Raw genomic sequence first — 12,435 nt, forward strand, 5'->3', positions numbered from 1 at the left:
ACATAAACTCAAACAGAGAGCTTCACTAATCGCTAATATTAATCAAGATCCTTTGATGCATTCAAAATAACTGCTGTAGCAAATTGCAATCATCACAATCACAACTTCGCCGAGTTAGTTATGAAGGCTAACACAAGCAAACAAGGAGGGGGACTACGGGATGACTTGACTCAATAAACTTGACATCATCGTCTAACAACACGCTCTTTTCTCAATTCGCTTCTTGGTGCCTTAGGTACCTTGTTGTTAGCCTTCTGTGGCCAACCGCAATGGAATGCCTTTTCTAGGGTTTCAAAGCCAAACCAAACACAACAAGAAGCATGAGCTCATTTAGTGATCATCACTAATGATACGGGTAAGAGTTAAACCTGAATAGACGGCCCTGTGTAATTTCCCAAGCGCATATAAAGATTATCTGGTTCTGTCTCAGCAAGCCATGCATAGTCCTCTTCTCTACCATCCTTTATTTTAATTCCGTTTTCTGTAGCTGCAGTTTTCAGCAGACCACTAAACTCATCAGTTTTTCTATTCATGCGGATTAAGTTCACGAAGGAAAGAAAACCCTAAGTAGAAATCAAAGTTACTTACCAAAGGCAGTATACGGGTAGTCACGGTAGTAGGTACATTTTCTGCCTGCATCTTCTCTGTAAGGAGGAGTGAGAATGTCAAGAACAGCACAAGGAGTGACCGCCATGAAATTATGCAGATTGCCCCCACTCCTTGGATACAAAACTGATGTCCCACATGGTGCTGTTAAAACCTTGTCAACTGCCAGCTTCGCCAATCTTACTACATTGGAGAGCAATTTCATAATCTCATTAGTTCTCCCGTATTTAAGCCCTTGAAGCATGAAAATCATGAGCATCGCATACGGTTGTATATCTCTCATGAAACCTAGCTTCTTGAAATCACTACAACCGCCATTTGTAACCCTAGAAACTCAGATCATTCGCCATGCTCACTGTCTACTATATTTTCTTAACAAATAAAGGACAATCAGAAACGACAGTAGAAACTCTGATCATTCGACGTGCTCAATGTATATTGATAATCATCGTTGTAAGTATGTACTGAAAATTGCATGAAAAAGCAGACCTGGGAAGTAATTTGGTCCCTTGATCTCCTGGGCAGGCTCAACCCAATCATAAGATCTCACGTGCAAAGAGCCATAAAGAACTTTGCTAAAAACAGTCATTTCAGGATGGTCATGAAGCGGAATAACTGAGGAAGTAGGAAAACAGAATATACACATCTGCATAAAATCATTTGCTCAAAGTGAGAGTATAAACTTCAGAGAGCTTTGAATATAACGAAGAACCAAAATTCCTTATCGAATGGTAACTTATTATGCTTACCGTAAACTTCAGAGAGCTTTGAATATAACGAAGAACCAAAATTCCTTATCGAATGGTAACTTAATATGCTTACCGTAAAACTATCACCTTCATACATATCCAAGTACGTTATTGGTTGAGCCCACCGAGAAACTCTTTTTAGTTGGTCAAGTCCAACAAAACCAAGCCCTCGATCATCATCCTGATTTTCCTCTTTAAGCCCAACATCAGTAGGAGACATCGCATCTGTGAATTCAAAAGAATATCAGAAAATTAAGACAAATACTATCATATGGTGTATCCATACCGTATAGGAACGGTGAATTATATTTGAGACATTGAGTATCCTGGTCTTCTATTTGTTATGAAGGAACTGAAACTGTCATCACTCTTGAGTTAGGCCTCAAGATCTTTCGGGTTCATGCGTGTTTTAAGCAGGAATCCGACTAATGTGCATAAAATACACATTTATTAACATAACGTATGCGACAGCAAAAGACAAAAGCAAAGACATTATTGTCAATTAATTAACCAATGAGACATTCCACATTCCTTATGTAAACTAAACCAAGCTGCTTCCTGTTCCACATACACCGGTATATGCAAATCTATATCAGTGGTAGCGTCGGTCTCAAGTATCAATAAGCAACAAAGCCCTATCAACCAAGACTATATCATCAAAAAAAGGAAAAACAATTGCAACTTCGCTGCAAATGGCGAGAAGACGAAAGAAATGCGATTCTTGATCCAACCCGATTTCACCCCGATAAGCAAACCAGCAACAAAGTTAGCACTTTGGATTTAAAATCTTTCTTTTAGAGCTGAAATCGCACTTCCAAGACCAACAATGCACGCATTATATCACACAAACATGCTTTGCAGGCAAATTCTCACTGCTAAATTATATATCAGATTCAATGCTGGACATTCCTCCATCATGAGGTAAACTCGGTTAATTCTGAAAAAAGGTTACTTTGGACTGTAATTAGTGAAAAATTCTATATATTCTTACAATTCACCAAAACCCCACAAAATATGTTACTCAATTCTTCAATTACACCACCAAAACAAGCAAACCCAATTTCAAAGTTCCAAACTTTTAATAAATTACGTATCAGATGAACAATTTAATTAAAATTTGAAAAAGAAGAACTTATGGGAAGGTACCGAGGACAGAACGGAGCTTATTGATAGCCGGAGAAGAAGGGGGAGGACACCCTGACGGCGTGAATACCGTTTGGCAGAGCTCGTAGAGAGCCTGAACTTTCGAGCTCTTCCTCGCCATGCTTGTGTGGCTTCGAAACGCAGTAAAATTGGGTCCCTTTTTTGTAAAAACGTCCGCATCTTATATGTAGCTTTCTGAAATTTTGGAAACGTTCTGGTGGCCACTCACGAATTACAGAAAATTTGGGAGCGAGAAAAGTTTGTGTTGCAGAATGTACGAATGTAGGGGTCTTTAGCGAAAATAGATAATCTTCGGATCCTTTCTACTTAATTCTCCTCATCAAACAATTCGAACCCTTGAAATTTGATTAAACGGCTAAAAACACGAGCCCACTTTAAAAGTTATAATAACTTTAGCCGTTGGATCAAATTTCAAAAGTCTGGATTGTTCGATGAGGAAGATTAGGTGAAAGAGATCTGAAGAAAATCTATTTCCGTCTTTTTGTTCCAGCGAGTCGAGTTGCTCTCAAATTAAATTTGGTATTCCATTGTTGGTAAACTAAACTGTATTTCCGTCAATTTATTTCATAATTCCAAGGTTTCTCCTTTCACAAATTCTATGAACTTCTTTGCTTTGTTTTGTTTGAGTGAGAGTATTTGTCAACACATTTGATTATTTTAGAACAAAAGAAAATTGATTGAGGATCACAAAAGAAACTTGAACCCGTGACCTTTGGGTGACAAAGTAGCAATTTTTCCGTTGCGCCAAGGCTCGCCCTCCAAAAGAAAATTGATTGAGGATTATAATCTTCGTATTCGAACTTAGTAAGAAGATGCAATCTTTTTCGATCATCCCCTGTGGGGTTTACTTGTTTGTTTATTTGTTCGTTTATTCCTCTGTAGGGTGTTGATATCATCCGCAAAAAGGTTCAATCAGATCTTGATAAGAAGCTGGCCGTCTGGGAGCAGTACTGCCTTGACTACGTTTTTCAAGTTCCAGAGGGGTTCGACCCGGCCAAGGATGTACGTTCTTTTCAGTTTATTGATGCTTTCAGTTATGTTTTTATCCACACTCCGATTGTTCCGTTCTGTAAACTTGTACAATTTGTTGTCTAAAGAAAGTTATTTTCTAGGATGGACCACCTGTCGACGCTTCTTTATGTCAAAATGCAATCGTTGACGCAGACCTGGATGCCGAGCTGGATTTGTTGAGGAATGAACTTACTGAGGTAAATGCGATACTAAAGTTGCAAGAATATATCTTGTCTGCATGAAATTGTGAACTCCTTGACGTCCTGATTGACATATCTTCGATGGAATACGTGCGCAGGCTGGTAAGGAGAATGCTGCGCTGAATCGAGAGATCCAATCGTTAGAAGGACAGTCTGCTTCCAGAGATCGTTGTTCTGCGCTTGTCAATGCGACCTTGCAACAATATGACCTAAACTCTTACCATGAGATGTTCCAGGGTAAGTAACTAAATGCTTCCTCCAAATATGTATAAATTTACAGTTTTTTAGCACCCATTTTTCACTCATGATATTGGGAAACACGGATTTACATATTTCCCTATGCTTTTTTCCCCGTCTTGTGTCTGAAACCTTCAACGAAGTTACTATGTTTAAATGTTTGTCCAATATAATGGAAGACTTGACGCAAAACTGAACACGATGGTGCTCTAAAATTCATATAGTCGACCCCACTTTAACGCCAGCATTAGTACTCTGACCTGGAAATTTGAACTTTCTAGCTGCTAGGTTGCCGATGGTGCCCGCATTACAACTTATTCCTTTCTTTCGTCGCTCCACATTTATATATGTTTTGCAGACAAATCTGCATTTGGTAATGTGCTAGGAAATTACATGCATTTAGTCATTCAAAAGTTTGTATCTCGAGCTACGGTTTGAAGCATTGTAAAGACGAAAGGTTCAGTAGATTACGGGTTGATGCAGAGATGGTGAAAACAGCATCAGAACTTCGGATGGAAGTGGGCAAGTTGCAGACCGAAAAGATGGAAGAATCCGAACGCCTTAAGATCGGTTGGATTAACAACGAGCACAGAGACCGGTCTGTGATGGAAAGTCGCAGAGGTAATAGCTACGGAGTATGTTCGTGTTTAACTAGTGACCTTGCAAGTCGAACTTGTTTTAGGGCGTTGGAGTTCCATATTTTGTAACGTTATACTCTGTTTTGCAGGCTTCTGTAATGCTAAGTTGGAAGATCTTGAAGCGTTTATAGCTCATATGAAAAACATGTGAGCTTCATGCCTATTTTTGTAGGTTTCTCGGATACGAGGTTGGAAGATCTTGGAAGAATCTTTAGTCGTTTGTGAAAAACTTGTGAACTTTCTTGATTTTTCATTAAAATGAATAGTACATAAAGTTTTTCGTTAAAGTTTCCTTCTTAATATTCACGACGAGACACCATTCTGATTAAATGAAAAACCTGGTAAAAAAACATCGATGGAAAGAAAAGGCTGCAGCAATGTAGTAGGCTCTCCACCATTTTATGAAACTCAATATTTGTCCGACCAGATAAAACTCTAGCAATTCTTATCGGATGCATCCCCAAACTTCCTTATTCCCGTTGATTTCTGCGGCCATCCGATCCGGTTTGATAAACAAAAATCCGAAATCGGCAAACTACAAGTGAATCTTAACAAGTCATATGATACTTTCCCTTCTGTCGAGCCCTGCTTTGGTCTCTGGTTTGATGGTCGCACGTGGTAAAAATCCAGTTTTGTGGACAGATGTGGGCTTTCATTCCTTAGGGAGTGAGAAGGCTGAGGGGAAAGGTATATATGTGACGCTAATTGTAGACTAAATAAAAGAGGATGAAAAATACGTGTAAAATAATTTAAATAAATGACAAGCTTCCAACTCTCTTTAACATTCAGTACACAACTGCACTCGGCAGAGTCACCCGAAAAATTTGATGGTAAACCGAAATAAAACACGACGATGCAAAACCAGTAGCCATCCGTACCCAAAAGTTAAAGGGAGAATAAGAGATTTCTACTCAACGTTACGGTTTGGCAACAAATAGTAGCTTGTATGAAACTATGAATGCATCTTACAATCGGTGTTTTTAGATAAATGTACCTGCATTTGTATTAAATCCTTCGTGCAGAAGAATGACCATCTCTTTTACAGTAGTCAGCTGCAACTAGGTGCCAGACAAATGTACCTGCAATTTTACCAAAAACAAGAGTTACGAAAATGAGCTCGGCAAAGCAGATGCGCATGCAATGCAAGAGAAGAAGAGGGGAAGATCTTAATTTAAAAAAGTACAAACCCATGCGAAGAATGAAAGACGAATCTTACATTTGTTGTTATAGAGACCTACAACAAGCTCTCAACGTTAAGTTCTACATAGGAGCACGGATCAGGAATGTCAAAGTTGTTTAACACCTGAAAAGACACAAAAATACACAATTAAGGTGGTAGAAATCGACTATCAATCGCGATTAACTCAAAGCAGGAATGGGGAAAGTTTATACATATAGTACAGAATCTAATCCGTAGCTATAGCCTTGTCAAAAAATTAAGTTCCGATATGTACCTCAGGATGTAAAATGCCAAAAACTCCAATGCGCTTCCCTTTATAGATGATGCTCGCTTGTCTCCCCGGAAGAAACTCGGGATCCTTCAGGACATGTCAAAATTACATGTAAATCATCCATACCAACCCAAAAGAGCTAGCAAAAGACAAAAGTAAAAGATATACTCACATCTGAAGTCTCAATGAAGTATCCTGTATTGTCACCAAGAGGAACAAAAGAAGCCCCAACCGCTTCCATAATTCTGTCCACCAGGCCATGTATCAACTGCAGATCAGAAAGCAAAGGTAAGCAATATCTAATTATTATTCGTAAATGTCACTAGGTTCTAAAGTAGGACAAACCAACAGTATGCACCAGGATATTAAGTATTGTACCTCTAACCCAGACGTAGCACCGCAGTACAGAGCTGCTAGTTGGCAACGATTTCTTGCACCAACATCTGTCTTCTCATCCAATAGTACTATATCACCCACTTCGAAAATCTATAACAAAATAAAATAAAAAAATGAAAAGTTACAATGTAAAAAGAGTTATATCCATCCTTGCTATAATTCCTTCAATAACTTATCAGAAAAGGGAAAAAAAAGTGTAACCCCAGAAGAGAAAATATATTGTAGAAGATAACTTTGTAACACATAAACCTTTATGGGCTTCGGATGATCTTTGTTGTTATTAACAGTTTTCAAAATGCCAGGCATCAGACTCGTTCTGACAAGCTCACAATCAGATGAGCGGGGATTACCAATGACCACAGCCTTCGATTTGTCATCTTTACATCTTAACATTGGGAAGTTTTCTTTCCACGAGCCCAATATGAATGTCAAGACCTCTGTAAACCCATTCATTGCAATCTAACAAGTTTGAAGCAACACAAAAGAAATTAGAATAAGCCACACTTCCATTAAGTATAAGGTACAACTTAAAACTGTTATGTATCAACTGACAAATCTTTATTACAAACCTCCGATCTGATGAGTTCAGTGAACTCATTCAAGGCTAGTGGCTTCAAAGAAACAGGCTCACTCGTTGGAATATGCTTTCTCATTGGAATATTATTGTATCCATATGCAATTGCAACATCCTAAACACAAAAGAGTATACTATGTCAAGAAAAAAGGGGAAAAGAGTTTGGTTTATTAAGCCAGTGAGATCGCCATGACTAATTATACCTCCACAACATCACAAGGGTGAAGAATGTCACTTCTGGTTGGAGGTACAGATACAGTAATATTGTCAGATTTAGATTGCTCAGCATGCAATTGCATCCTCTTCAACAGACCAGTAACCTACACAATAATTAAGAATGATGAGAAAAGCAAAAGGATGCAGTATATCAACTAAATCTGCTATACTTCATGAAAACAGCATTATTCCTGCAACATATGATTACACAAATAAAAACATTATTGGATGCAGTAAGCAATATTAAAGAATGAAAATGGAAAAAGTAACATGCGGTTATTGATATACCTCTTTTGCTTCCAAAGATACTCCAGCATAACTATTGACATAAGATAGAGAAACATGCATGTTGTAGATGGATAAATCAGGATAAACATGTGAGCTTCCATCAGAATATAACACTTCAACTGGTTCAATCTCAAATTTCCTTTCGCAATATGCTGAAAATGCCGTTACCTAAAGGAAAAAGGTTATGCCATCGTCCACTGACACGTGAACCAAAAACTAGGAAATAATGCATTATAAAACTTCAGGTTCTTACTATTGTGTTCAGAACAATCTTGGCTTTTGTCAAATCAGTGGCTGTACATTCTACGAAAACATTCTTTGTCTTTAATGTGATTGCTGAATGTGCACTATTAATAATGGGCGGCAAAGACAAAACAGTTCTGCCAAAATAAACGGAATATCACTTATCAAGATTTAAAGAAATACAAAGCCATATATATATAGTTATCAACACTATGTTACACAAGCAGTCATTGAAAAAATCCCAACAAAGTAAGCTCTTTACAACACTAGGAAAAGGGGAGGAGGTAGTTAAAAGATGATGAGAAATGTCAAAATAATCGATGTATGAGAAAGAAAATATCATACCTCTTGTGATCATATAAAACAGGAAACACAGGCGAGTTCTCTATTATGTGCAAGAACTTCTTCAGCTTCAAATCCGACTGCGAGAATACAATGGTAAAAACATGGATCACGATATTACTAGGTCATGGTAAAAAGGAAATTATGGAAAAGATTTGTGCAAATTAGCTATTATGGAAATGGTTTCTAAAATTCTATTTGTTGTTTGGTTTGGACAAACTATAACCCATCCCCAAAAAGGGGAAAAAGAAGATAAAATTAAGAACCACCCAGTTAGGAACTCACTTTATAAAATTCCATGAGCTCATCTGCTCTGAAGTTCTTCACCTAATGTAAAAATCAAAACAACATGATATTAGTGCTAACAAACTATTTAAAGAATCAGAGTTGTTACTAAATTTACAACTAATTGACAATAGCATAAAATTTAAAGAATAACCTGTTTCAAAGGCACAAAATTTATGCTTGAAGGTGGCAAAGCCTGAACATGGAAAGAGAATTGTAAGCCACAAGTAGTATTGGATTGTGTGCGTGAAAAAGTACAATTAACAATCAAAAAAGAACATGAAAATACTTTCATTGAAATGCATGCTGTACCAAGAAATCTTTGCTTAAGACAGAAATTTCTACTTTTCATTCCAAGAACCATAAGTTTCAATAAAGAATCTAAACCATTACCATAATTTTACAATAAAATCCAAAACCAAATGAACCTTCGTAAAAGAAATCCAGGATATAATAATGTAGCAAAGTGAACAAGTTTCAAAAGCTCACTTCATATGTGAAAGGGGCTTGTAATGTGTCCAAGTCATGAGTCCCAATGGCAACTAGGGTTCTTCGCCTGTAAAATAGACAACAGGTGTAAACACTAGAGCTGAAAAACCACGGACGATCCTTGGACAAATGACCAGCATTAGCTCTTATCGTAAGTTGATGCATTCAGTCTGATTTGTCTTGCTATTCCTACCCTTCAAGCATTTAAATTAATTAATGAAATACTCTGATTTTTTATACTCTTATCTTAATCTAGCTTAAACTGAGTCATCCGTTTCTATGATAAACTTGAAGTGATTTATATCCTAAGCCGCTCCAATACAGCATAGCAAGACGAGAAAAGAAACAAGGATTCATCAAAGGGTCCTTAAGATCAGATGGATTGGCCTACTCCAAGAAATAGGCGTGGAACATAATACAAATGAGATTGGCACAAATGAGAACATGCCAAACTAAATCAAAAATCAAATCTATGAGTCAGAATAGATTACCGGCAGAATCAAATCTATGAGTCAGAAAAGATTACCGGCAGATATTTTGATGGAGCTTGTCTTGGAGATCAATGAAGCTGTTATAACTCGCTTCATCAAATGTTACACCTCTTAAAACAGCACAGACAACAAAGGGGCGTATGGAAGAAGTCTGCAAGCAGATAGACGCCTTTGTAAGCTCACCAATATCACCATCAACTAAAACCACCTACAATATTCCTTTCCCGTAATATAGTTACCTCTGATTTCACATGCATTTTAATCATCGACTCCTTACTAATGTTCGCCAACTTATACGTTGGAATGTCCTCTTGCCCATTGAAAACACGCAGCGATTGAGCAATCCCTTCGAGGCAAAGCAAATCGTATCTACATACAAATCAAACAACAACATTGTACTAAAACCCATGGAGTATGATAAGACATCAATTCACAAAACCAATCCGATTAAGTAAATTCTAGTTTCAAATCAAACAAACATTAGTAAACTCGTAATTCAACACAGAAAAAGAAATCGAAAAATAACAACGTACCTATTCGCCGGAACTTCGATTTTGTAGATAACTTCTTCGTCTTCGTCGCCTTTGCCGCCTTCATCATCCAAATGTTTCTCTTTCCGAATAATTGCTTTCTCAGTTGTCTACAAACACACAATAATCACGATAAATCAGATAAATTAAGCAAAAATTAAATTAAATTAAACAAAGATTAGAGACTGTAAAAACTGCTTACAACGTCATCGAGCTCGATGCCGAAGTCGAAGCATAACTCCTCGAACTCCTCCTGAGCTGTCAGATTCAAATCCAACACCGCAGAGAGAAAGTGTGAATTTCGGAATTCACAGGTAAATGCATCGATTAAATGGAGAGAGAGAGAGAGAGAGAGAGAGAGAGAGAGCTCACTGTATGTTTTTCCTAGAGCTGCATACAGACGATCGCGGCCGACGCCGACGGTAGGCATGGCGGACGTTTGAGGACTCTGAGTCTCTCTCCGATGATAGCTCTTACGCAGAGACTGCCAGCGCAAGAGAGATACGCAAAACCCTAAGCTTCGGACTTTTCCGATGGTATGCCTGTTTTTATTTTTCTTTGGGCCTACTGGATTATTTATATTGGGCCTCATAGGTGTCTCTATTGGGTTACAGCCCAAATATGTCCATTGTTCGAGGCCACCCCGAGGCCCATAATTCCTTAAACCCTTGCAATAAAATGTATAAAACCCTAATCGCCATTGGCGTTTCTGCGAGACTCGGAAGAGAGTGAAAAATCCCAGTCTCCAGAAATCTTAGAGAGAAAAGAGAGGAGGAGAGAGAGAGATGGGAAGCGATAGCGAAGTAGAGAAGTCAGCGCAGAAGGAGAGGGAGAAGAAGAAGCTGCAGGCTCTCGCTCCGGTAGCCAAACCGCTCGCCGGAAAGAAGCTCTGCAAACGAACACTCAAGCTCGTCCGTAAAGGTATACACGCATACATACATACGGATATACGTATAATAATGCCTGTATAAATGTGTTTGAATATATGCGTGTATATAATGTGTATATAGATATTTTGCATATGGGTGAAAGTTTGATGATATTGTTATTTTTCCTGTAGCTGCTGAGCACAAATGCTTGAAGAGGGGAGTCAAGGAAGTGGTGAAAAGCATAAGGCGTGGCCAAAAGGGGTCAGTTTTTTTTTTTTTTTCGATTTTATCTTTTTACCATGCTAATTTGTATTGGGAAATCGATTTTATTGTTGAAAAACTGTATTGAATTGGAAAGGACACACCTTCATTAGTAGATTGAATTGGAAAGGACACACCTTTGTTCGTAGATTGAATTGGAAAGGACGCAACTTTGTTAGTAGATTTGAGGTTTTCGTTTGCTTTTCTTCACTTGGAATGTAGTGCAGAAAAATGGTTTAGTAAGACATTGCGGTCGACTTATCGAATTTTAATGTGATTTAGAAGGCTACATTATGAGTATTGAGGGAAGTGTTTTGGAGTAAACTTATTGGGAGAGTAGGAACTTAATTGGAAATCTTTGTACTGTAGATATCGCATGATCAATGTATTTATCTGTTGCAAAAATTCGGCTTCATCTGCTAGCTCTAGTTGATCTATGCATTTCTTGGATCATAGATGGTTGCTCAAATGGAATCATTAGTTTATAAGTTCCTAGAGATATAAGCGGCTTAGCATATAGATTGCACTCGAGTTACTGTATGAATGTTTTAATGATTTTTTGTGTAACGTGTGCTGGAGTGCAGGTTTTGTGTTATAGCTGGGAACATTTCGCCTATTGATGTGATCACTCATGTTCCAATCTTATGTGAAGAGGCTGAAATTCCATATGTTTACGTGCCTTCAAAAGAAGTAAGTTTACTCAACACTATCTTTCTTCACCATATTGTTCAACATGTACTTTCTGTTCCTTATAGTTTTGGAAATTTACTTTATCAATTCATTGCACATTATACATTATATTATTCAATATCTGAGCATTCATTAACGTTATCACCTATCGGGTTCATTGATAAAAAACGCTCTAATGCTAGTATTGTGAATCTCGTCTCCAGGATCTTGCAAATGCCGGTGCCACCAAGAGGCCAACTTGCTGTGTCCTGGTGACAACCAAGCCTAACAAGGGGGCACTCTCCCAAGAGGATGAAGATAAAATAAAGGAAAATTACGACGAAGTTGTAGGAGAGGTCAAAGAACTTCACGCCAACCTTTTCTGAAGGCTGGGAAAAAACTTGCCCTTGTACCATCTTATTTGAGGTTTTTTCTTTTTGTGGCCTCTGAATGCCTGCCGTTGTACTTCGTTTTAGAAAATTTTAGAATGTGCTTGTTTTGTGTAACTACTGAAGTTGAACGTTAAGCGGAGTTGGATTAGATATGAGATCATAATTTAGCCGGCGATACGGGTTCTGAGTTATTCTGTCCTTATATATTCTGCATTTGTTATATACATTTGATCTGCCCCTGATAAATTAAACTCCTTTTGGAGCTAACACTTGGATGAATTAACTCAACTTCGACCGTGTGCGTCCAAACGCTCGGATTAAAAGTCGAAATATA

General features: G+C 37.9%; 4 protein-coding genes across 6 annotated transcripts; 2 read left to right on the plus strand and 2 right to left on the minus strand.

Annotated features, from left to right (window-relative positions):
- Window positions 1-33: 33 nt before the first annotated feature.
- Window positions 34-2,760, minus strand: LOC137710480 (plant cysteine oxidase 3). 2 transcript variants are annotated; one of them, XM_088695356.1, is made up of 6 exons: window positions 2,502-2,738; window positions 1,429-1,580; window positions 1,096-1,252; window positions 589-789; window positions 369-487; window positions 34-278 (listed from the first exon to the last, which is right to left on the minus strand). In XM_088695356.1, exons 1-6 carry the CDS (start codon window positions 2,617-2,619, stop codon window positions 186-188), a joined length of 840 nt encoding a protein of 279 aa, XP_088551482.1. In that variant the 5' UTR covers window positions 2,620-2,738; the 3' UTR covers window positions 34-185. The 2 variants fall into 2 exon arrangements, with proteins under 2 accessions (XP_088551482.1, XP_088551483.1); XM_088695357.1 differs by having other exon boundaries at window positions 34-487; window positions 2,502-2,760.
- On the plus strand, window positions 2,618-5,092 carry LOC137709878 (protein MIS12 homolog). Its single transcript, XM_088696157.1, has 6 exons — window positions 2,618-2,641; window positions 3,402-3,521; window positions 3,632-3,727; window positions 3,829-3,967; window positions 4,451-4,588; window positions 4,695-5,092. The coding sequence occupies exons 1-6, from the start codon at window positions 2,618-2,620 to the stop codon at window positions 4,754-4,756; spliced, it is 579 nt and encodes a 192-aa protein (XP_088552283.1). The 3' UTR covers window positions 4,757-5,092.
- Window positions 5,093-5,339: 247 nt separating this feature from the next.
- LOC137710292 (phenylalanine--tRNA ligase beta subunit, cytoplasmic) lies at window positions 5,340-10,454 on the minus strand. Of its 2 annotated transcripts, none has more exons than XM_068449224.2 (19): window positions 10,283-10,454; window positions 10,113-10,168; window positions 9,914-10,020; window positions 9,620-9,749; window positions 9,416-9,531; window positions 8,890-8,956; window positions 8,555-8,596; window positions 8,401-8,442; window positions 8,119-8,195; window positions 7,784-7,910; window positions 7,531-7,698; window positions 7,230-7,346; window positions 7,022-7,141; window positions 6,702-6,911; window positions 6,435-6,542; window positions 6,229-6,324; window positions 6,060-6,143; window positions 5,822-5,908; window positions 5,340-5,684 (listed from the first exon to the last, which is right to left on the minus strand). In XM_068449224.2, the coding sequence occupies exons 1-18, from the start codon at window positions 10,338-10,340 to the stop codon at window positions 5,840-5,842; spliced, it is 1,794 nt and encodes a 597-aa protein (XP_068305325.2). In that variant the 5' UTR covers window positions 10,341-10,454; the 3' UTR covers window positions 5,340-5,684; window positions 5,822-5,839. The 2 variants fall into 2 exon arrangements, with proteins under 2 accessions (XP_068305325.2, XP_088551476.1); XM_088695350.1 differs by having other exon boundaries at window positions 5,793-5,908; window positions 10,283-10,448.
- Window positions 10,455-10,600: 146 nt separating this feature from the next.
- LOC137711273 (H/ACA ribonucleoprotein complex subunit 2-like protein) lies at window positions 10,601-12,292 on the plus strand. Its single transcript, XM_068450506.2, has 4 exons — window positions 10,601-10,831; window positions 10,971-11,040; window positions 11,625-11,730; window positions 11,934-12,292. The coding sequence occupies exons 1-4, from the start codon at window positions 10,696-10,698 to the stop codon at window positions 12,093-12,095; spliced, it is 474 nt and encodes a 157-aa protein (XP_068306607.1). The 5' UTR covers window positions 10,601-10,695; the 3' UTR covers window positions 12,096-12,292.
- Window positions 12,293-12,435: the final 143 nt, after the last annotated feature.

Source organism: Pyrus communis, chromosome 6 (genome assembly GCF_041283825.1).
Source record: "Pyrus communis isolate YQ-2024b chromosome 6, ASM4128382v1, whole genome shotgun sequence".
Lineage (NCBI taxonomy): Eukaryota > Viridiplantae > Streptophyta > Magnoliopsida > Rosales > Rosaceae > Pyrus > Pyrus communis.

Coding starts and splice junctions, on each gene's coding strand:
- LOC137710480 (XM_088695356.1), bottom strand. CDS start 2,619: ATGGCGAGGAAGAGCTCGAAAGTTCAGGCTCTCTACGAGCTCTGCCAA. Junction 1,581..2,501: donor TAAGCTCCGTTCTGTCCTCG/GTACCTTCCCAT, acceptor TTGAATTCACAG/ATGCGATGTCTCCTACTGAT. Junction 488..588: donor CTACCCGTATACTGCCTTTG/GTAAGTAACTTT, acceptor TGAAAACTGCAG/CTACAGAAAACGGAATTAAA.
- LOC137710292 (XM_068449224.2), bottom strand. CDS start 10,340: ATGCCTACCGTCGGCGTCGGCCGCGATCGTCTGTATGCAGCTCTAGGA. Junction 7,699..7,783: donor AGATTGTTCTGAACACAATA/GTAAGAACCTGA, acceptor TTTTTCCTTTAG/GTAACGGCATTTTCAGCATA. Junction 6,144..6,228: donor ACTTCATTGAGACTTCAGAT/GTGAGTATATCT, acceptor CATGTCCTGAAG/GATCCCGAGTTTCTTCCGGG.
- LOC137711273 (XM_068450506.2), top strand. CDS start 10,696: ATGGGAAGCGATAGCGAAGTAGAGAAGTCAGCGCAGAAGGAGAGGGAG. Junction 10,832..10,970: donor ACTCAAGCTCGTCCGTAAAG/GTATACACGCAT, acceptor TTTTTCCTGTAG/CTGCTGAGCACAAATGCTTG. Junction 11,731..11,933: donor TTTACGTGCCTTCAAAAGAA/GTAAGTTTACTC, acceptor TCTCGTCTCCAG/GATCTTGCAAATGCCGGTGC.
- LOC137709878 (XM_088696157.1), top strand. CDS start 2,618: ATGCTTGTGTGGCTTCGAAACGCA. Junction 3,522..3,631: donor GGTTCGACCCGGCCAAGGAT/GTACGTTCTTTT, acceptor GTTATTTTCTAG/GATGGACCACCTGTCGACGC. Junction 3,728..3,828: donor TGAGGAATGAACTTACTGAG/GTAAATGCGATA, acceptor ATACGTGCGCAG/GCTGGTAAGGAGAATGCTGC.